The sequence below is a fragment of the Chrysochloris asiatica genome, unplaced genomic scaffold (genome assembly GCF_000296735.1).
Source record: "Chrysochloris asiatica unplaced genomic scaffold, ChrAsi1.0 scaffold00168, whole genome shotgun sequence".
NCBI classification, from domain to species: Eukaryota; Metazoa; Chordata; class Mammalia; order Afrosoricida; family Chrysochloridae; genus Chrysochloris; species Chrysochloris asiatica.
Window position 1 is genome coordinate 3,542,383 of NW_006408686.1, and position 23,842 is coordinate 3,566,224.

The window sequence follows — 23,842 nt, forward strand, 5'->3', positions numbered from 1 at the left end:
TCGAGTTGGTTCCGACCCATAGCGACCCTGTACAGGGTTTCCGAGGGTGTAAATCTTTACGGGAGTAGAAAGCCTCATCTTTCTCCCACGGAGCAGCTGGTATGTGTGTGTGTGTGCAGTAAACAGTATCTCTTACTGTGGGTCGTCATTAAAAGGCATGGAAGGCCTTCCTACAGCTCAGCATAGTCTCCCTCCAGCCTGACTCACCCCTCAGTTACTGCCTCCCTGGGAGACTTTGAGTTCGAGACTAATGACCAGTGGCTTTGCTGATAAGATGAACTGGGCACCTCGGGATCTGCAAGTGGCCAGTGGGTCCATGGGCCTGGCATCCAGCTCTGTACATTAACAGTCTGGAAACAAGTGCTATGAATCTGCCATCCCCACCCTGTGGGCAGCTGTCCCACCCAGTTGCTCTGTCCAGAGCCCTGTTGTCCCCACACGTCCCGTCTCTGACCCTGTCCTCTCTACTCTTACCTCCCCACCCCAGGAGAACCCGTATGTCATGCGCCGGCCCAACTTCCAGGCCCTGTCAGGGAACGAGCGCTTCGAAGGCTTCTGTGTGGACATGCTACGGGAACTGGCAGAGCTGCTACGCTTCCGTTACCGCCTGCGGCTGGTGGAGGACGGGCTGTACGGGGCACCTGAGCCCAATGGCTCCTGGACAGGCATGGTTGGAGAGCTCATCAACCGGGTACGGCTGGGCTGGGACTGGGGTTGGGGTCACACACTTAGGAGTGGGTCTGATGCAGGGCAGAAGAGGAACGTCATCCTGGGCTCCTCATGCCGTCAATGCTGATGCTGTGCAGTGGGCCTGCGCCTGGCCAGCGCCATGAGGTGGGGAGGCGGACACATTCCTTCCTGTGTCCAGCTTTGCCAAACCCTCCCCTCATGCCACCTGGCCCAGTTTCTAGCACTTAGTGCTCAAAGGGACGGGGAGTTAGGAAACAGGCATGGCCTGAGATGGTCAGGAGGAGGGCTCGCGGGAGGAGCCCAGGAGCGGCCAGGGAGGGCAACAATGTGACGTCACATGATTACTCGTGCCATTGCTGTCAAGTGGATTCCAATGCATAGCAACCTCATAGGATAGAATAGAATTGCCCCATGGGCTTTCCAAGGCTTTACAAAAGGAGCCCTGGTGCTCAGCTGCTAACCGGAAGGTCAGTGTATGGAACCTTCCAGCTGCTCATCAGGAGAGAAATGAAGCTGTTAGCTTCGTTAAAGATGCACAGCCTTGGAAACCCTAGAGGGCAGTTCTACTCCGTCCTGTGCGGAATCCACTCATCAGCAATGGGCCAATGGGGTTGTAATCTTTACGCTAGCAGATCACCAGGTTATTTTTCCTATGGAATGGCTGGTGGGCTTGAACACTGATCTGTTTAGCAGCAGAACGCTTCACCATGACATTGCCAGGACCCTCTGTTCGCTCTGCAAAAAGTGACTATTGAGTGCCTCACACAGTACGGGCATGGGGTACAGCAATGAGCACGTCCAGCCTGGGCCTTGTCCCCCAGAGCCTAGTTCCTCACCATGCTACAAAATGAATGGTCACCGTCCAGAACAGGCTGGCCTATGATGGGGAGATGTAGAGGAGGGCCCATAGGAGGCTCCGGCCCAGTAGGGGCTTCCCAGGAGAGTGGACACCAAGCTCATTCCAGAGGGGGCTAAGGAGTACGCAAGGTGAAGGGGGTCTGGGAGGAGGGTAATGCACGTGAGCAGAGAACAGCAGTTAATACAAAGCTGTGGGTAACAGTGAAATGTGCTCAAAGAGCCAGCTGTGCTTCAAATGTGGACCGGGTCTGGATGGAGACTGGCAGGGGTGCAGTGGAAAAACTTTGGAGTCAGACCAAACTGGGTTTGAATTCTTAGGTGAGTCACTCCGAGCCTCAGTCCCCCCTACTCTAAGAGGGGGTGTGATTGGGTGGTGCAAACAGTTAAGGTGCTTGCCTGCTAACCGTAAGATTGGAGCTCCGAGTCCCCATAGCAGTACCTCAGAAGGAAGTCTTGGTAATCTACTTCTGAAAACCCTGTGGAGCACAGTTCTTTACGATGGCATCCATGGGGTCGTCAAGAGTCTGAATCAACTCCCCAGCAATGGGCTTTTTGAAAGATGAAGGTTACAATCTCTTGCAGGTTTGTAATGAGGGTTACAGAGAATGGGGGAATAGAATAGCTAGCACTTTGCTTGTCAGAGAGTAGGTGTTCCATCGCAGTTCTTCGGAGAAACCATGTGAGAAACCAGTGCCAATGGAGACCGACTGAACCCGACTTGAGGACCCACAAAGCAGAGCTGGGAACTGTGTCCAGGAGCGCTTGGGCAGCCCAGAGACTGGACTAGGTTGGATGTGCTGGAATTCTCACTCTCTTGTCTCTTCCATCCGGTGTTCACTGCTTCCAAGCCCCTGAGTATCACCAGGGTAGACACAAGAAAGCTGCTTTGCTTGACAAGGACATTTATCCCTTAGGGCACTGACTTTCAAAAGTGATTTTGAACAGCACCACTCTTTTTTGCCAATTGAAATCTGCCTTAGAACCTTGGACAAAGGCAGAGCTACAGTGGTAGAGATAGGGCATGGCCGCTCCGTCTCCCTCACCTCACCCCACTGGCAAGCCCTGAAGCTCTGTCCCAGAAGGCCACCCATTGACTTGAAAGCACCTGCCTTGGGGTGGGCTGTGAGGACCTGAAGCTGTAAGAGTCCCCTGATGAGATAGGCAGAGGGGAGTGCCAGTGCTGGTGACCCAGCATCCTCCCCTGGCTTCTGTTCTTCAGTCAGTTGTTTTTTATCACCCTCCCCCCCAAACTCACTGCTGTCTAGTAGATTCTGACTCCTAGTGAGCCTCTAGCACAGAATAGACCTGCCCCCATAGGGTTTCCAAAGCTGTCAATCTTTACAGAGGCAGCCACGTCTTTCTCCTGAGGAGGGCCTGGTGGCTTCACACTGCCAGCTTTGTGGTTAGCAGCTGAGCACTTAACCATATTAGATCAACAGGCTCCAGGGGAGTAGCAGGGAGCCCTGGTGGCTCATGGTTAAGTGAAAAGTTGCTTCAAATCCACTTCAGGAAAAAGATGAGGCTATCTGCTCCCATAAAGATTTGCAACCTCGGACCCCCGGTACAGGGTCACTGTGAGTTGAGTCAACTTGATGGCAACGGGTTTGATTTTGGGGGCTTAGCTCCCAACTGAGGTCACTGTAAACTGGACCCTGTCAGCCTGTTCGTGCATGACAAGAGAACCATCTAGAATCGTTCTTCCTGGCAGCTATATGACATTGGGCAAGAGTCTTAACGCATCCTAGATGATGCCTGGGGCGAGTGAGGGCCTTTGGCACCAGTTGCTGCTGGTTTCGGGCCCTGCCTAGCTAGGGTCTGTGGGACCCTTGGCTCTGCTGTTCACTAACAGTGGAGCGAACTTGGGCAAATGACTTCACCCTCTGGTAACAGAGTTTCTTCCACTGGAAAGTTAGGGAACTAACAGCTGCTAGCACACAACAACCACAGCGTCCACAGGTGGTGCAAAGAGTCAGTTAGAGGTTTGAGCTCCTAACATACCTCAGAGGAAAGGTTTGGCAATCTACTTCTGAAAACTCAGCCATTGGAAGTCCTCTGGGGCACAGCTCTACTCTGACACGGGGAGAGGGGGAGGCGTGATTACTCGGCAGCTGATTAACAGGTAACAGAGTGGTTGGTTATGAGCGTAAAATGAGGGGAATCCATGTACCCATGGGTAAGAGTGAATGTTACATACATGTGCTCCATTTTTCTCATTATTACTCTATCTGTATTCACCCATGCTCCATCCACCCAGTTACTTACTGAGTTCCTACTGGCTCCAGACAGTAAGCACTGGTCTGCAAACCACAAGGTCAGCAGTTGGAGCTCACCAGCCACACTGTGGGAGACAGATGAGGCTTTTTTGCTCCCACAAAGATTTAAAGTCTCAGAAACCCTATAAGGGTCACTATGAGTCAGAACCAAGTCAATGGCACTTAATAACGGCAACAACCGCGTGCACACCAGGGCCTATGCCAACCCCTGGGGATCCAGTGATGTGTAAGCCAGACCTGCCGTGGCTTTTACTGAGTGTGGGTCTGAGTTTGGGCTGTGACAAGAGGTCCCTGGGACAGCCCGCAAAAGGGTTTGAGGGGCTTAAGTGAGAACAGAGACTCAGCCACGGGCAGTAGACTTGGCAGGGCAGTAAGGGGAGACCTGGCTGGTCTGGATCTCAGTGGACAGCAGAGATGGTGACAAGGGGCAGAGCTGGAGAGCACCAGGGCTTGGTGACTACTTAGGGTGGGAGACGAAGGAGAGGACATGTTCCTCCCGTTTCTGGCGCTGGCAGCTGGGTGATAGTGATGACATTTAGGAAGAGAACACTTGGGGAGGAGCAGCCTAGGAGCACAAATGTGGGTGGGGGGGTGGGGCTTGGCCTTGCTGAGTCTGAGAAGCTCCAGCATGCTGATCTTCATGGAAATATGACTACCCCCACCCTTCATCCCCCCACCTCTATCCCCACCCCTCCCCCTCCCCACCTCTACCTCCCCCACCTCCACCACCTCCACCTCCACCACACCCTCACCTCCACCACCTCCACTGCCTTCACCCCCACCTCCACCATGAGAGTTTCCATGTGTTGGAGTCACATTACATGACAGGAACTTGCCAAGTATCATTTAGATTAAGTTTCCTAACACGTCTCCACAACCCCAAGGGTTGTCTTCCTTCTACAGTTGTGGGCCTGGGCTCAGTGGTGAGGTGTCTGCCCCCTCAGCATGTCTCTGCACCCATCTCCACCCTATCCACACTCCAGTGGGTTACTGGGAAGCCTAGAGTCATCTTGATAAGCTTCATCAGCAGTGTTGGAGCTTTCACCTGGGCCAAGGGCTGGTTGCTTGATCAGGCTCTTTGAACTTTGCATTAACTCCTAAGGCGCCTTGGTGGCTCCATGGGTAAGTGCTTAGTCGCTGACTGAAGGGTTGGCAATTTGCACCTCTCCAATAGTTCCACAGGAGAAAGTCCTGGCAACCTGCTCCCATTAAAAACCACAGCCAATGAAACCCTATGGATAGCGCCACATTGTCGTATCAGGTCGCTATGAATGACAGGTGACTGGACAGCACCCCATGAGGGAGGCACTGGGACGGGCCCTCACACCACTAGTGTGGGGTAAAGTCAGTGCTGGCACCCAATAGGTTGGCTCCAAAGGCTGGAGAGCTTTCCAGATGGGAGGCGGCCCGGGGCACCACATCCCCAAGTCCCACTTGAGCAGGCGTGGCTGGTTGGCAGTCTCTAATGATAGCCCATTGATTCCACCCAGTGGTCACTGCATTGATTCCACCTAGTGGCCACTGCTGGAACTGGTGTGAATACAGGCCCTGTACCCTCTCGCTTTTGAGTCCTGGTGTGGCACTGTGGGTTAATGTGCCAGACTGCAAAGCCATTTGAACTACCAGGTTGGCGATTCAAGCTCACTAGCTGCTCCTTGGAAACCCTACACAGGGATGCTATTAACAACAACCCTTTCGCCTGCCTCCTCACTGGTCCTCTGGTGTTTCTCAAGGACCAGCCCAGCCTGTCAGTCCGGTGCTTTAGCCACACCCTCCTTCTCCTCACCAGGGGCCTCAGGTAAAGTCTGCATTCTTGGCCTGGCACCCAAGAGCAGAGCAGGTGGCTTGGAGAGGTTTCCCGGGACACAGACCCTGCGGTGTGTGTCAGGGTGTGTTCAGAAGCCACCCCTGGGAGAGCTTGGAGGAAACAGGCTTGGGCAGCAGTGGCATTGGGCTGCAAATGCAGTCCTAACTAGGTTTTGGCTGACCCATGGGGAACTTGGAAGCGGGGATGGTCACCAGAGTCATCCTGCTGAGGTCAGGGTGCTAGGCCTTTATGCCAGCCAGACCCATCGCTGGATGTGGACTGTCCTTGGGAAAGGTCAGGACTTTGGGCAGGAGGATGTTTTCTCAGTGATCAGGGGCCAGCACTGATGGCCCTACCCTGGCCGAGGACCTACCCTGGGGCCACCACAGTATCCAGCTCCACAGTACACTGGATAGGAGTCAGCCAGAGCTCCCGCTTCCTCGTGTCCTGTCATGAAATGGGGAGAGAGAGTGCTTCCTTTGCAGGGTTTTTCTGAGAATGCAGAGGCACAGGGTGCCTCTAGCTGTATGACCTCTCTTGGCCCCCTAAACTGGAGAGTAACAAGCCCTCACATGGAGGGCTGTCCTGTGGGATAGATGAGATCAGCACTGTGGGCCCAGGGCAGGTGCTCACATGACCAAGAGGAAGCCTCCTCTTGCCTGTGGCAACCTCACCTCAGGGTGGGAACCTTACATCTTGAGTATGAAGATGCCCAGCATAGGGCCCAGCACACAGTACCCAAAAAACCCCAGACCAGTTGCCTACTCGTAGAGATCCCATGTGTGCCAGCATAGAACTGCGCTCTGTAGGATTTTCAGTGACTGACTTTTCAGAAGCAGATCTCCAGGCCTTTCTTCTGAGGTACTTCAGGGTAGATTTACTCTGCCAGTCTTTCAATTAGTAACTGAGCACTTGGCCACTTGTTCCACCCAAGAACTCTATAGTAGGCATCCAATGTTGAAGGGAGGACTGAGTGATTGTGTCAAGGCTTCTGTAAAAATGTTACCCCCAATCTATTCCATCTAGTGGAGACCCACACACTCTCTCTCTCACACACACACAGATACCTAGACATACACAGAGACACAGACATACATGCTCATACAGACGCATACCCACACAGATACACGGATACTTGCAGACATACACACACACAAACTCATATACATACAGAAACAGACACACATTCACAGAAATACTCACAAAGCATACACACAGACACACAGTACACAGACACCATCAGATATAGCAAGATACACAGATACTTGCAAATATGTATGCATACATACAGACACACACACACACTCATACATGTACCCAGAGAAACAGACACACAGACATATTCACAAAGGCATACACACACAGACATACACATTTAAATACAAATACACACAGAGATACATACATGCTTACTAAGACACACACTTACATGACACACAGACACTATCACATGGTACGCAGAGAAACACATGTGCATACACAGATACACAGTCACATGAACCACACAGACGCTCACACTCACAGAGATACACGCACAGTAGTGCAACTTCCCTTCAGTGAGCACATGGTGACTGACAGGATTCCAACTTTTCTGATCACAGTCCCAACCCAGCCCTCCTGGGGCTGCACCAAGTCCCCATGATTGGCATTTCAGACAGGACCTGGAGGCTGTTTTCCAGTTCTAACGGTGCTCAGTTTTACTCATGAGTAACACAGATCCATACAAAGAAAAGGGATAGTGCTACAGGATTCTAATGTTTATGCTTGAAAACAAATTAATTTCACTTTCTACATAGAAATTTTTTTTATAAGGAAATATCTTTTATTTCTCTGGTTTAAAAATTAACATGAGCAAGCTACAGCATCTGGTTGGGGAGTTAGTAAGTACATTAAAACATTATTAATTTAAAGTTTTTATTGTGGATTGAATAAATGTTTACAGGGCAGATCATCAGTTTTTTGTTTTGTTTTGTTTTGTTTTAAATAAATGTTTTATTGTGTATTGAGTGATATTTTACATGGGGAAACATTAGTTTTACATTCATTCTATCGTACATCGTTTCATTGCCTTAGTTACCATCCCGTCCATGCATCATCCCCCAGCGAAAGGGTACACCTTGCATGTCCCCCCCGCCCCACTGTCCTCAGCACAGTCCCTTTCCCTTTCTGGGTCTCAACTCCTCAGGCACTCCCATCTCTTCACGTCATCCTCTCTGTCTCTGTCTCTGTCTCAGGCCTCACTGCTTCTCTGGGTGGGGTCCTGTTCTCGGCTCTTCTCCCTTGATGGTCCCAGGGCCCTCCGCTCCTAGACTGAAAGGTTAGTCACTCCCCTCCTTGCTATAAAATATCTGCCTTTATGCTTCAGTCCTCACAGTCAGTCCTGGTAACAATTTTCACCATTGCATCACATGAGACCCATCTGCACTTCTTTTCATCAGCCCTTCCTAGACAGGTTGGGTGCTATTCACTGGAGACTCCACTATCCTCCCCCCGACCACCACCCGTGGATCTGGTTTCCCTCTTGAAAGCTTGTAAGCCAGTCACTTCTTACCTTTGTATCCCTCCCCCCATTTTGGGTAGCCAATGTTCAAGTTGCCCAACCCTTCTCACTCTTTGTGTGGAGGGGATGGGAATAACTCTTATAGTCGGGAATTGTTTCCTCTTTTGAGCTACTGCAGTTATATGTGTAGGTCTAGTTCATACAGTTGTATCAGATGACACTTCCCCCCCCCCCTTCCTTCTTCCTCTGGTAAAGTTCTGTTCATCCAGTCATTGAAGCCGGGTCAAGTGGGTATCATCTGCAAGTGTGGGTGTTCTTGCGTCTGTCTGCCCTCTTCTTATCAGCTGGTCTCTTCACTCTCCACTCTAGTCCTCTGTAGCTGTGTCACAGACCCTGAGCCCATGAGTACCCGGGTCCCGCCTTGCTGCTGGACAGCCGAGTCTCCACCCAGGTTCACAGTAGTCTGCTGAACGATGCAGGGCTTAGTTCGCCGCGTCATTGGTGTTCTTAGGCCACTTCTCTTTATGGGTGACATGCATGGTGGCCAATCAGAGCGTGTATTTCTATTGCGTCTTAGTGTTGGGAAAGGATTTGTGCTGAGAGGACCCGTCCACTTGCCTGGATGTCACCTGGGCTAGCAGCCTACTTGTTCTTGTGGTATCAGTCCGACTACCCTTAGCGTTGTGTGTTTTTCCTGTAGGTCTTTCTTTCAAGAAGTGTCTTCTGGTTTTCTGGCTGTTCCAGGCTGGTCTGCTTGCCCTTTTGAGAGGAAGGTTTCCTGTCTCTGAAGGTCTGGATGTGGTTAGGCTTTGATCTGTATTCTGTACTGCTGAGGCTCTTCAGGAATCCTCCTTCACTGGACACCTTGTAGTCCCATTTTAGGTATTCCAATCAGTTATAGGCAGAAGACGAACTTACAAGCTTTCTATGGTGACACCTCTGGCTATTCCTTTTTTTCCCCCTCCCGTGTCTGTTTTATAATATAATGTATGGGAAACCAAGGTTCAAAAGTCAGTCAGGCATCATAACATTATTCCCCCCTTTTCCCCATTCCAACCATATCCCAGTTTCTGTATCCTAGAACCCTGTTGTTCCACGGCTGGGCCTACATCATTTTTTACTTCTGTCCCATTTAGCTCCTTCATACCTGTCTAGTCATTCTCCCATCTGCTTTGTTCTTCCATTCCCCTCTACCTACTTGTATATTGCCCCTACCCCCCCCCCAAACTGTCCTGTGTCTACTCCCTTCCCAGTGCTCCACCTTCCCCTCCTGCAGATCATCAGTTTTACATTCAGCAAATCATACACCTTGTTTAATTGCAATGATCATAATCCCCTGTATGTACCATCAGTTAACAGTGTTTCTCTATATTCACTTTAGCTTTTTTTTTTTTTTTAAACACTCAGGCATATATAATATTTTATACCACCAAAGGACACATTCTGCAAGTCTGTCTCCTGGCCACCAGCTCTTAATCCCTCTCATCCCATGAATCTAGAGACCTTAGCTGCTCTCTCTCTCCATGTCCCCATCTCTCCTCCATCTCTGGTGTCACTGCTTCTCTGGATAAGGTCTCAAATTCCACTTGTGCTCTTCTCCCTCTATGGTCCTAGGGTCCTTCGTTTCTGGACTGTAAAATTAACTACTCCCCTGTGTTTGTTACAAAACTTTTACCTTTACAATTGTAACAGTAGCAATTAGTCATCTACATAGAATTTTGAATCTTGGTTTAAAAATGCTTTAAGCTGTTGTTTTAAGTGCTGTCGAATTGCTTCCTACTCATAGCAACCCAGTATAGGGTTTCCGAGGAACAACTGGTGAGTTTGAATCACTGACCTTGTGGTTTAAAGAAACCTTGCAGTCCTGTGTTTGTCTTACAGTGCCATACCAGAAGTAAAAGGCTTTATAGTCTATTGGAAATGTTTCTGGGTTATAAAATAGTAGCCTAGGTATAAGTGTGCTTTGTACAAAATAGTGTGCCTGTGTACAGGGAGATGTGAAAAATGGAATTGAAAGATAATGGAAAATGCCCACCAACTTTTTGAAACCCCTTGTAGATGTGTGCACATAGACAAATTATACTGATTTTCTATAAGCCATTACATTTTTTTCTCACAGCAACTGCAAGATATCCCCTTTATTTCCTCTGATTGTATAGCTAATACAAGGTGACACAAAGTCAGACAATACAGGTAGAAGAGTGGATGCGAAAGTCCCCAACAATTTCACATCTCAGAGATGACTACTGTGATGTGTAAGGGACAAATTCCTCCAAGTCCTTTCCTGTGAATTAACATATATTCAATTGTACATTATTAGTATGTAGCATAGAGTCCTGGTGTGGTGCTGTTGGACAAGTACTGGACTGCTAACTACAAGGTCAGTAGTACAAACCTACCAGCCACTCCTTGGAAACCCTATCTATACAGGGTTGCTATGAGTCAGAACTGACTCGATGGACGGCACTTAGCAACAATAATAACATGTAACAAATATTGACACATATATATATGTTTAATTGTTTTACTTTTTTGTTATAAAACTGACATCCTGCTGTATATGACACTGTTGTGCAATGTACCCCTTCCCCCAGTATATCTTGACTATCTTTCCTGATACTACACAGAGATCTACCTCATTTTTCTTAAATGGCTACATTTAATTCTTCATGTGTTGTTATTATATTGTTAAGTGCTGTCCAAACTGCTGCTCTTTTGGTTAGCAGTCCAATACTTATCCTACAGCACCACACCAGGACCCCTAGTTGTTCATTTTGTTGTTGTTGTTGTTAAATGCCTTCCAGTCAGTTCCAATGCATAGTGACTCTGTTAGGGTTTCTTAACTTGTAAATCTTTGCAGGAGCAGAAAAGCTCATCTTTCTGCAGCTGAGCAGCTGGTGGGCTAGAACCGCTGACCTTGTGGTTCACAGTCCAGTGCTTATCTTACAGAGCCATCACCCCATAAATATTCACTGGGCACCTACTATGTACCTGGCTCTGCTCCAAGGAACAGAGCAGACATACCTCTGCTTACACTCTAGGCTAGTCATAGTCCAGTTGGGGAAACTGACAGCAAATATATTAATTTTATGATGGGTTGTTGTTCATGCCATCGAGTCTGTTCCTATTCATAGCAACCCTATATAGTATTTCCGAGGAGCAGCTGGTGAGTTTGAACTGCCGACCTTGTGGTTCACAGTCTAGTGCTGATCCTACAGTGTCACACCAGGAGTCCAATATGTTAATTTCATGGCAGGTGGCGGACAGCATTGTGAATGGAAGCAAAGCAAGGGGATGCAGTGATGTTTCAGACAAGGTTGTCAGGGAAGACCTTTCCACAGAGAGCTGCAGCTGGTGGAATCCCATATTGGCTCACTGACCCATGGAATGAGTGTCACTATAGTCGAAAGAGCCAAGCAGAAGGCCCTAGAACTCCCTACTTTTCCCATGATAGTAATTCAAAGCAATTCTAACCACTTTCGTGGAATTACTGAGATCAGTGCTGCCACTGAAGGCTCACAAGAAGTGGGAGAATGCTGCCAACCCCACTGGCTCATCTGACTGGCCCAAGGCGGTGGGGGCTGGGAAGGCAGCCTGAGAGGACGCCCACTGGAGCGGCTGACTAGGAGGGCAGGCCCCGGGCCTCAGTGAGAAGTGGCCCAATGCAGGATAGGTGTAGGGAAGAGTGGTTCCTAGACAGAGAGCCTGAGAACAAGACCTGGATTATGTGGGCCTCTACAGACCCTAGGAAGGAGCTTGAATTTCATTTTTCATTGTCTACTATGAAGCTACCAGAAGGTTTGTAAGTTTTGTTTGTCATTGAGGTGAAATTCACCTCATAACATAAAGTTAACTTTACCCGTGTAAAGTGTACAATTCGTCCGTGGCATAGCATTGTGTAGCCACCACCTTTATGTAGCTTAAAACCTTTCTCATGCGCCTCAGAGAAAACCCAGGACCCATGAAGAGGTTAGTCCTCATTCCTACTTTGCCCCGCCCCCGACAACCACCACTTTGCTTTCTGTCCCTAGGCCAAACAGTTCTTATCACTGGAATCACATACTATTTGGATGTGACCTTTTGTGTCTGTCTCCTTTCATTTACCAAAATATTTGAGGTTCACCCACATTTGTAGCGTGTGTCAATAATTCATTCATTAAAAAAAAAAAAAGTTCTATTTTTGGTAAAAGTGTACGCAGTCAGACAGGTGTCCGTTCAACAATTTTGGCATTAGTTACATTCTTCCGTTTGTGTCAAGTTCTCATGGTTTCTATATCCCACTTCCACTGATCCTCAGTGCCCCCCAAAATGTTTCAGCCCTGCTTTAGAATAACTGTGGTCCCTTTGGTCTCATGTGGATAATGTTTCTTAAAAAGTGCAGTTCCCAAGGGTGAAATTCTTCACTTTTAGAGAGAACCTGCTATTTAGTTTAAAGGTGATTTCAGGAAACAGTTTTTAAAAAATGTTTAAAGAATATTTCAGGACAATAACCCCATGGGCTCCTCTAGTCTCACTGGATCCAGTAAGTCTGGATTCTTTGATAATTTGTAGTCTGTTTAACATCTTTTCTCTTGGGATCCATCTATGGTGACCCTGATCAGAACATTTGGTGTGGTAGCTGGACACAATCTAGTTCTTCTGGTTCAGGGTAAAAAACAAAACGCTGTAGTTCATGGGGACAGTTAGTCCTATATTTTGGTTCCCTCCCTGATTCTTGGTTTTTCTTCAATCTCCAGATAATAGAAACCAATAGTAATACTTTCCGTGGCCACGCACAAGCTTTTAGAGCCCCAGATTCTACTCATCAGACTGAGATGTAAACTTGAACTTCATGAGCTATATTATGCCAATGAACTGAAATGATCCATAAGATTATGACCCAAGACTTCAAACCAAGAAAATGAATCCTGTGAGGTGATCGGTTATGTCGAAGAAGTAGCCCCAATTTGTTGATATATATGTTGTTACTATTGTTAAGTGCCATTGAGTCTGTTCCAACTCATAGCAACCCTGTATAGGGTTTCCGAGAAGCGGCTGGTGAGTTTGAACTGCCCACCTGGCAGTTCAAACCGACCTTGGGGCTGAGTGCTTATCCTATGATGTCATACCAGGACTCCTGATTTGTATACAGACAGATCCAAACCAATGCACTGCCATCAAGTCTATGCCAACTCACAGTGATCTTACCATACAGATAAGAACTGCCGTATAGTGTTTCCAAGACTGTAAATCTTTATGGAAGTGAGAAACAAGAAAGCCTTTTCTTTTTGCAGAGTGGCTGGTGGGTTCAAACTGCCAACTCTTGGTTTAGCACTCAAATGCTTTAACCACCGTGCCACCAGGATTTCTTTCTATATATACATCGATGCTGTTGTTGTGTTGTTAGATGCTGTCGAGTTGGTTTTGACTTACAGCAACCTCTGTAGGGTTTCCAAGGCTATAAACCTGGCAGTAACAGAAAGCCTCATCTTTTATCTGTGGGTTTGCACTCATGGCCTTGAGGTTAGCAATCCAATGCTTATCCTACAGTGTCACCAGCACTCCACATAGATATAGACAGGTATCAGTATGTTAAAGGAGTCTTGGTGGCATCATAACACTGGACTGCTAACCACAAGATTGGCATTCCAAACCAGCTGCTCCACAGGGTCACTGTGAGTTGTAATCCACTCATTGGCAGTAGGTTTATTTTGTTTTTAATCTATACGCTGTTGTTGCTGCGTGCCGTCAAGTTGATTGTGACTCATAGAAAACCTATATGACAGGGTAGAACTACCCCATAGGGTTTCCTAGGCTGTAATCTAGATGGAGGCAGATTCCCAGGTCCCTTCTCTGCAGAAACCCCCACTGGCAGGTGTGAACTACTGACCTTTCAGTTAGATGCCTGCTGAATACTTAACCATTGTGCCCCCAGACCTCATCTAGATCTATATATTTATTTTTTGTTTGTTGTCGTAAAATTATGGTTAACACAAACCAAACGATTGGATGAACTGATATATATATATATATATATATATATATATATATATATATATATTGTCAGGTTCTTGTGCACAACAGAACAAAACACCACCCAGTCCTGCGTCATCCTCATGATGGTCATTGCTCCCATTGCTTCTGCCACTGGACCAATCTAGTGCATTGGAGGGAGAGGTCTTCCTCTTTCTTGTCAACCCTCCACTTTACCAAGCATAATGTCCTTTTTTTTTTAAATGTTTTATTGTGAATTATGTGATAGTTTACATGGGAGAACATTAGTTTTACATTCATTCTATCATATATATCATCTCATTGCCATGGTTACAATCCCCTCCATGCAATCCTTCCCGCATACCTCCCAGGTCTTCAGCACACAGTCGCTCTCCCTCTCTGGATCTAAAGTCTCCAGCTGCTCCATCGCTCCACATCATCATCTCTGGCTCCATTTCAGGTATCACTGCTTCTCTGGGTAGGGTCCCGCTCTCTGCTCTTCTCCCTTGATGGTCCCAGGGACCTCCGCTCCTAGACTGAAAAGTTATTCCCCTCCTTGCTATAAAACATCCACCTTTACATTTCCAACCCTCACATTCAGTCCTGATAACAATTATTCACTATTGTATCACAAGAGACCTGTCTGCATTTCATTGCATCAGCACCGGCTAGTCAGATTGAATACTACTCACTGGAGATTCTACCTTCTTCCAGGCCCTCTGGATCTAGGTTCCGCATAATGTCCTTTTGTAGAGACTGGTCCCTCCTGGTAACATGTCTCAAGTATGAGAGATGAAGTCTCACCATTCTTGCTTCTAACACGCATTCTGGCTGTTCTTAATCCCCAACACAGATTTGCTTGGTCTTCTGGCAAGCCGCGGTTTCTTCAATATTCTTCCATAATACCATAACTCAGATGCATCAATTCTACTACGGTCTTCTTTATTCATTGTCCAACTTTCACATACAGATAAGGTGCTTGAAAATGCCACGGCTTGGGTCAGGCACACTTTAGTTTTTAAACTGATATCTCTGCTTTTGAACACTTTAAAGAGAGGTCTTGTGCTGCAGATTTGCCTAATGTAATACGTCATTTGATTTTTTTTTGACTGTTGCTTCCATGAGTGTTGAGAGTGGATCTGAGCAAAATGAAGTCTTTGATAACTTCAGTCTTTCCTCCATTTACCATGCTGTTATTTAGTGGTCCAGTTGTGAGGATTTTTATTTCTTTACATTGAAGTATAATCCATACTAAAGGCTATATAATCTTTAAGCTTCAGCAGTAAGTATTTTAAGGCCTCTTTGCTTCTACAGACCATAGGGTTAGCAGTCTAGTGCTTATTCTGCAGCGCCACACCAGGACTCCATTGATTTTTGTAGCATCCTCAAAACCCAGGCCCACTGCCGTCGAATCAATTCAGACTCACACAATCCCCATATAAGATTTCTGCCCCTGTAAGTCTTTATGGGAGCAGAAAGCCTCCTCCTTCTCCTATGGAGTGATTGGTGGGTTCGAACTGTCGACCTTGCAGTTAGCAGTCCAGTGCTTATCATATAGCACCATTGGGACTCTGTATCTATAACCTGGTGGTGATGGTTGTGTACCACTAACTAGCTTCCAACTCACAGCGACCCTGTGTAGGATAGCTGAGCTTGCCAATCTTTCTGGGAGCATGTGGTTGTTGTTGAGTGCTATGTATGGAGTAGGTTCTGAACTGTAGCAATCCTGTGTAGGGTTTCCGACATGCAACTGGTGAGCTTGAACCACCAACCTTATGGTTCAAACCGACTTTGCAGTCCAGTGTATTAACCTACAGTACCACACCAGGACTCCTAAAAGAGCATCATAGTAATACTGTACAGGGTTTCCAAGGCTGTAAATCTTTAAGGGAGCAGAAAGCCTCCTCTTTCTTCTACAGACCCTCTGGGAGTTTCAAACTGCTGACTGTAAGACTACCAGCCCAACTCTACCAGCCACAACACTACCAGAGGTTTTCTTATGGGAGCATAAGCCTCATCCTTGTCTCCTGGAGTGACTGGTGGGTTTGAACTGCCAGCTGTGCAGTTAGCAGTCCAGTGATTTTCCTATAGTGATCTATATGTAACACCATTGGGTGGTGGGGTTTGTGTGCCACCGAGTTGGTTCCGATTCAAAGTAACTCTGTAGGGTTTTCAAGACTATAAAGCTTTATAGGAGCATTAAGCCTCATCTTTCTCTTGCAGAACACCTGGTAGATTCGAACTACTGACCTTGTAGTTAGCAACCCAGCTCGTAATCCATTATGTTACCAGGGCGCCTTATATATATAAAACATTGTTGTTTTTGTTAAATCTTCACCAGAGCAGAAAGCCTCCTATTTCTCCTATGGAGCAGCTGGTGGGCTCAAACTATGGACCTTGTGGTTCGCAGTCCAGTGCTTATCATATGGAGCAACTGTGCTTCCATGTATACCTGGAATATATATGTATTTATATACCTATCACAGCACTGACCAATTCACTTTTTCTTGTGGACAGTTTAGTGGCATCGATTATTTGAGTCACTAAGTGGTATAAACTTTACTTACAATCAGTGCCATTGTTCCCACCTCTGTAAATACAAAATGGTTATTATCTAGAGACTGATCATCCTTCATTCCTTTTTGTAACTGAGCCGTATTCCATTGTATGGATGGAACTACCACCTTGATCTAATATTAATCATTTAAGAATGGGGACTTGGGCTGCTCTCTTGAGAACTAACGGTAGAGGGGCAAGAGTCCAAACAGGACAGTCTGTTTAGGAGGCTGGTGGAGGCTGTGGGTGGGAGGTGATGGGGGTGGAGCAGTAGCTGCGTCACCACAGGATCAGATGTGGGTGAGGGGAGAGAGCAATCAAACGTGACTGTAGCTTTGACTTGAGTAGCTGGCTGAGCCTAGGATGGTCTCCACCTTGGGGAGAATGTGGGAGGAGCAGACTTTGTGTGTGTGTAGGGGGTACAGGAAACTAGTGTTCTCTCTGAATCTGAGACCTTTGTGATGCCTAGGTGAAATCCCAAGTGGAGATGTACAAACTCCATTGTGTGGCTGAAGCCAAAATCATTTCGTTCACCTCCTACTGATGGATATTTGGGTCGTTTCCAGTTTTTCACGAGTGGAGACAAAGCCCCCGTAAACCTGACTTGTAGCTTTGCCAGAGTGTTCCCGAGGGATAAATTCTAAGAGTTGGAAGTGCCAGGTCAAAGGGTACACATTTTTTTTAAGTATATACTGCCAAATGGCTGTTCAAAAAGGTTCTCCCCATTTATATTCCCACCGAAAGTGCATGAGAATGTCAAATTTCCCACACTCTTGCCAACAATAGATATTATCAGTCTTTTAAAAATACCTTTGCCAGTCTGAAAGGCCAAAAATAATACATAGTTTTAACTTAAACAGAATGTTGCATGCTGCATATTAATCCCCCCGTGGATGTGCAGTATGTGTTTAACCATGTTTATAGGTTGGTGTTTGCAAGGCTTTTACAATTGTTTGTGCTGTTATCTACAGCCTTAAACAAATATCTTTATGCAAAAAGCTCTGCTTGGATTGCTGTTTATTTTCTTAGGATTATTCTCTAAATAGAATGAGTGAAAGAGAAAGACCATTTTTTACAGCTCTTGTATATGTGTTGGTAAATTACTTTCCAGAGAGACTACGTTTATTTTGATTGGCTTTTAGATAGGTATACAATGCTCTGTCTGTTTCACAGATGGCTAATTGTTTTGATTCTTTTTGCTTTGACTGGTTGGTCACAGTGGAGGATTCTGTGGTCAGGTGAAACATGGAATCTTAGATTAAGTTCAGCTCCGAACAGGCTTGACAGGCCACAGACGGACCCTGTATTTCCCCAGTTCCTGTTCTATAATTGGAAGAGACATACAAGGCAGCTGGCGGAATCCCATATTGGCTCGCTGACCCATGGAGCAAGAGCCATTATGGTGGAAAGAGCCAAGTGGAAGCCCAGGAACTCTGCTTTCCCGGGATAGTCATTCAAAAGCAATCCTGCATCCTTTAGGGGAATGGCAGAGGTCAGTGTGACTATTAACTGCTTCAAAGAAGCAGGGCTGGCGATCATATCCCCATTCAACGTGCCTGTCTCACCTTTGCAAGACACAGATGGATGTTAGAGAATGACTGTGGGTTAACTTTAACATAGTCAGGTGGTAACTCCAGTTGCAGCTGCTGTCCTACATGAAATAAAGACTGGACCGAATCAACATTGCCTCTGGCATCTAATGCCAGCCACTGACCTGGCAAAGGTTTTTGTCTACTAACCAATTTGTAAGGACCACCAGGAGCCAAATACAGACACATCTTCACAATCTTGCCTCGGTGGAATCTTCATTCCTGCTTTCTGCCATAATACGTTGCCGTTACATGCCGTCAAGTCAATTCTGACCCATAGCGACCTGTTTAGGGTTTCCGAGGAGCAGCTGGTGAACTTGAACCATCGACCTTGCAGTTCAAAGGACTTTACAGTCTGACACGTTAACCCACAGCGCCACACCAGGACTCCATAATATAGACCACAGCAAACTTGATCATTTGACGGTCCTCATAGAATCACACCAGTCTACTTCATGGACAGCCTGACGCTGGTTGGATTGAAGTGTTTTGTTGGTTAGCATGGAATTGATTCGGACTCGTGAAACATTATCCGTCCTGCAGCCCCCTTATGATCATTGCTATGTTTGAGTCCCTTGCTGGGGTATTGTGTTAGTCCGTGTCACTGAGGTTTCCTTTATTTTTGCTGACACTTCACTTGGCCAAACAGAATGTCCTTTTACAGCAGTTGGCATTTCCTAATGATGTGTCTAAAGTAAGTAAGATGAAGTCCCACCATCCTTACTTCTAAGGGACATTTTGCTGTATTTCTTTCAGAATGTTTTCCCCATCCTCTCTCGCCTTTTAAAAAACTGTATTATGATTTGGGTGAAAGTTTAGCAGGCAAATTGGTTTTCCATTCAACAATTCATACACGTTTTGTTTCATGACAGTGATGTCATAACATCACCCCACAATGTAATGGCACTCTTCCCACTTCCTCCCTGTGTTTGCTGTTCACATTAATCTTTCTTCCCCTTTCTTTCCTGCTTTCTGAGCTTTACCCAGGCAAAGGCTGCTCTTTTGATTTTGCATGGTCGATTGTTCTAAGGAGTGGGTGCCTCTATAATATTACTGTTTACCTGAAAGACTTGTCTTTTGCTTGACTAAAAACTGAGCCCCAGGGGTGAATTCAGTTCCAGGCTTGAGGCAGTCTAAGGGCCACAAGATTGGGGGTTCTACCAGTCTCTATTCAACCAGTAAGCCTTTTAGTTGTGTGCCACATTTTCTCCCCCTCTACCTTGCTATTATGATCCTTTTCAGAGTGGTCTAGTACTTCTGGTTTCGGGGTCAAGGAGGCTGAGATTCATATGGTCCATTAGTTCTTTGGACTATCCGTTTCCATACATCTTTGATTTTCTTCTCTCTTCTTTGCTTCACATGAAAAAAGGTGCAACAGTTGCACCTTGGATGGCTGCTTGCTAGCTTGTAAGACCCAGTCACGACTCGCCACAGTAGGGTGTAGAACATTGTCTTTGTAAACGATATTATGTCATTTGAGATAGTTGTCCCCTGAGATTGTGTTCCTAAGCCCCCAAACCCAATGGTTTATTACCTGAAGGTGTTTGGTTATGGCTAGAAAGTTCTCATAACATTGCCTCCATACAGTGCATTCAAGACTTGTTCATTTTCTTTTGGTAGTCCATGGTGTCTTCACCAACACCACTGTTTGAATGCATTAATTCTTCTGTCTTTTTTATTTTCACTATACAACTTTGGCATGCAGATGAAGCATTAGAAAAGACCACCTTAGTCCTAAAAATGGCATCTTTGCTTTTTAGAAATTTAAGGTGGTCTTTGACTTCAGATTTACTCAGTGCAATGCATTGTTGGATTGTTGGAGTCCTGGTGTGGCACTGTAGGATAAGCACTTGATCACAAGGTCAGTTTGAAACATAAGGTCATGAGTTCAAACTCACCAACCACTCCTTGGAAACCCTATATAGGGCCACTATGAATCAGAACTGGCTTGACAGCACTTAACAATAACAATCTCCATAGAGCAGGAAGTAGCAGGTACTTTAGTTACCTGACATGGGGAATTGGGAGTTTTAAGATAACACCCCTGCTAACTGATACCAGTCATTGGAATCCAATCTGAAGACAAAATACTACGGGTTACTTGCACAGAATCACACCCATTATTTGAACATTGAGAATTTACATCAAGAAATTGCTAACTAGATGTCACATTGTCAATGACTGACTGAAAGAGTATAAAGAAAATGGAGAATTCATGGAGGAAGCAACTGCAGGAAGCAGGAACCAACCCTAGTGCTGAGGGGACAATGGGAAGAGGTTGGAATGATTAAAAGCTAGAAACTCAGAGGTGGGGTTCCACGGAGCTGAAACTCAGCCCTCTGAGGAGGGGCCGCTGTTGCGCTGGTCCTGGGCTGTTTGATGGGTAGTTTGGATTTTTGAGGCAACATAAACTATATTATACCACACTTGTGGCTTCAACTCATTTAGCAAACAACCCTTAAGACTTCATTTGGAATATGGTCCGGAGCATGGGTTAGGCTCTGCGACAAGTCCGGACTGCATGCAAACTGGCTTATCCACATTTTCTGAGCCCCATGACCCAGAAGACCAGTAACTTGAGAAGTGCTGGTGGCCAGTAGGATGTTGTATGGAGCCCTGGGTAGACACCAAAGGCTTTGAAATAAATCCATGCTCTGAGATAACTCTTCTCTTTTTGAGAAATAGCTCCTGGCTCCTTACTGCGACCTGCCTGTATGTAGTATAACAGGTGACCTTGTGGCCCGAACTTCTTACCTGTCTGTGTTTTGGGGAGATAAGCTAGGCCATTTGAATGGAGAAAGTAATTTACTGAGTCCAAGTAACTGCTTGGATGAACAGAGAACTCAAAGGCAGAGCCCTATCAGCAAACGTTTTCCATAAAGTGCCACATAGTAAATATTTCCAACTTTTGTCTTTTAGCGGGGAGAAGGGTGCATATTATCACAGCTCTTCAACTCTGTTGTGTGGAATAGCAGCCAGGGGCATCAGTAAACAATGGGCGTGGCTGTACTCCAATAAAACTTTATTTACAAACCCAGGCAGATGGGTGGGATTAGGCCCAAGGGCCACAGTCAGCCTACCCTGCTCTAGGGTTTCATGGGCACAAGGCAGGAAGTGACTCCATCCCTAGTTCTGAAGGAATAAAGGGAAGAACTCAAATTCCTGGAAACTCAGAGGAAGGGGCCTGTGTAGCTGACACTCAGTCCTTGAGGAGGCGCACCTGCCAGCTGGTACTGATGCCCCCTAGTGGAATTTTTCTGGGACTGAGCTGGGAGGCTGCAAACTGGAAGCATCTGCTGCCCTCTGCTGCCGAGCGGAGGTAGAGTTTGGATGCTCCTGGCACTGGGAGCTTCAACAGGAAGGAGCAAATCCCTTCTCTCTCCTCCAGCCTGTGGCTTCCCTCTGGCTCCCCCTATTGGCAGTTCCTGACAGGCCAAAATGTGATTTGCAGAGTTGACCCTGCGCTGTACAGGTGCAGAAAGGTGGGTTTGGAGCTGAGAACCCACCACAGGTGTTTTTATTGGTGCTAAGGAATGGAGACTCAACTTCACGGCACATAACAACAACAACAAGGAATGGAGACACTTTGTCATCTCTTTAGGCAGTTCATCGTTTTGAGTCTTTTGATTTCATTCCAGAGATTAAGCCACTGTCATGTGCCTAGGGGTGGGGAGCTGCTGTCAGGGTAAGGGAGTCATCGCTAAGAAATCAATGTCTCTGCTGAGAGAGGAGACTAGACAGAACTTGCAGCATTCAGGGATCCGTTTGCCCCACTTTCAGAATGAACCCCAAACCTGAGTACCCCTCTGCATCACCCCAGTTCCACTATGATATCTCCAGGGGTCTCTCTGGCTCCTGGCATCCATGTCTCTGCCCTACTCACACTCCCGATCTATCTCCGGACCACAATTTACAGGGCCAGCAGGTCTGTGGTCCAGCTCTCCTGACTTCTCACCACCCCAATTCTGCTCCAGCCATTCTGGGGGCTGCCAGATGCGTTCCCATCAGCAACTGTACCCTCAGCTGGGAGCTATCCCTCCTGGTCTTTTCACACTTCACTCTCACACCTCAAAGTAGACCTCTTCACAGCAGGGTGTGTCTAAAGCCCTATCATCCCTCTTGGTCCTGTTGTCTGACTTTTCTTCTCTTCATGTCACTTGTCACTGTTGTGTGTGTTAGCTGCCTTCAGGTGACCCCATGCACAGTGGGATGAAGAAGCATGGCTCAGTCTCACGCCGTTCCCACACTCAGGTCTAGATTGGCCCCTTGTGCTCTCCATAGGACTTTCATTGGCTAAGTTTTCGAAGTAGGTCACCAAACTTCTTCCTTGTGTGCAGTATGCAGGCCTTCACTGACAGATAGGTGGCGAGTGAACATGAAGTGCAGTAGGCAGGAATTGAATCCAGGTCTCCTACATGGAAGGCGAGAATTCTGCCCCTGAGCTACCAGTGCCCCCATTTGTCACTACCTGGCATTCTATGTATATTCAGTGCTGTATCCCCAGAACTAGAATGTGCCACATACCTGTTGAGTCGGTATATGGGTGAAATGACAGCCTGGGATGGTAGGGACGAGACAGTGAGGTAGTAAGGGCAGATGGACAGAGTTCCAGGAGGCCAGGTTAGGAGTTGAGGATTGATGAACAGTCATTGCAGGCTCTAAGCAGAGGGTAGTGTGACTGGGTTTGCAAATGAAGGTTTGGAATCCCCCTGGGCTGATGGTCCCCAAAGGTGGAGTCAAGTGTCCAAGGCCTGAGTGATGGATGGAGTGGACTGGAGGCGTCAGCAAAGGGTATTGGGTGCACAAGAGTGCAGAGAAGCTGGTGGGAGGGCGTGATGTGATGGCAAGGTCAGTGAGGACAAGGCAGGCTTGAATGCCTCTAAGGCTGGACATGGTGCAAACCCTGGCCACCACGAACATCGGGGAGCCCTTGAAGGTGATAAATGCTGCAGTCAGTTCTTTATTCGTCCACCCAGCATTTGTTGGGAACCTTCACTTTGTGGGTGCTGGGATACACCCAGATCCAGACAGACCAGAAGTTTATAATATAGTAGGGAAGACAGTTCCTGATCGTGCTAGCCAAATCGATTGCTTTTTGAGTCCGCTACAACGCATGTCAACCCCATGTGTGTCCAAGAAGAACTGTGCTCCAAAGGGTTTTCGGTGACTGAGTTTTTCAGAAGTAGATCTCTAGGTGCTTCTGAGTGGACTCAAACCGCCAACCTTCCAGCTAGCAGCCAAGCACTTTGACTGTTTGCACCACCAGGGACTCCCCAGTAGCACTAAGGATATTTAAAGCAGGGTACAATCTGGGCTGCTCTGCAGGAGAAAGATGAGGCTTTCTGCTCCCATAAAGATTTACAGCCTCGGAAACCCTGTTCAGGGTTGCTGAGTCGGAACCGACTCCACAGCAAACACCAACAACTATGGCTACCCAGGGTGAGAGAGGAGGGGCCAGTGGTCATTCAGTGGTCGACTTCTCACCCTCTATGCAGGAGACCCAGGTTCGATTCTTGGTCAATGCACCTCATGCATAGCCACCACCTGTCTGTCAGTGGAGACTTGTGTGTTACTATGAAGCTATGTCACAGCTTTC

At 47.0% G+C, this 23,842-nt stretch overlaps 1 protein-coding gene across 1 annotated transcript in view; it reads left to right on the top strand.

The window, feature by feature from the left end:
* The window catches only part of GRIK5 (glutamate receptor, ionotropic, kainate 5), a 72,204-nt gene that overhangs the window by 19,655 nt on the left and 28,707 nt on the right, over positions 1–23,842 (top strand). The window contains exon 11 of the mRNA XM_006871381.1: positions 488–691. Within this exon, the coding sequence (XP_006871443.1) occupies positions 488–691 (204 nt within the window). The remainder of the gene's footprint in view (positions 1–487; positions 692–23,842) is intronic.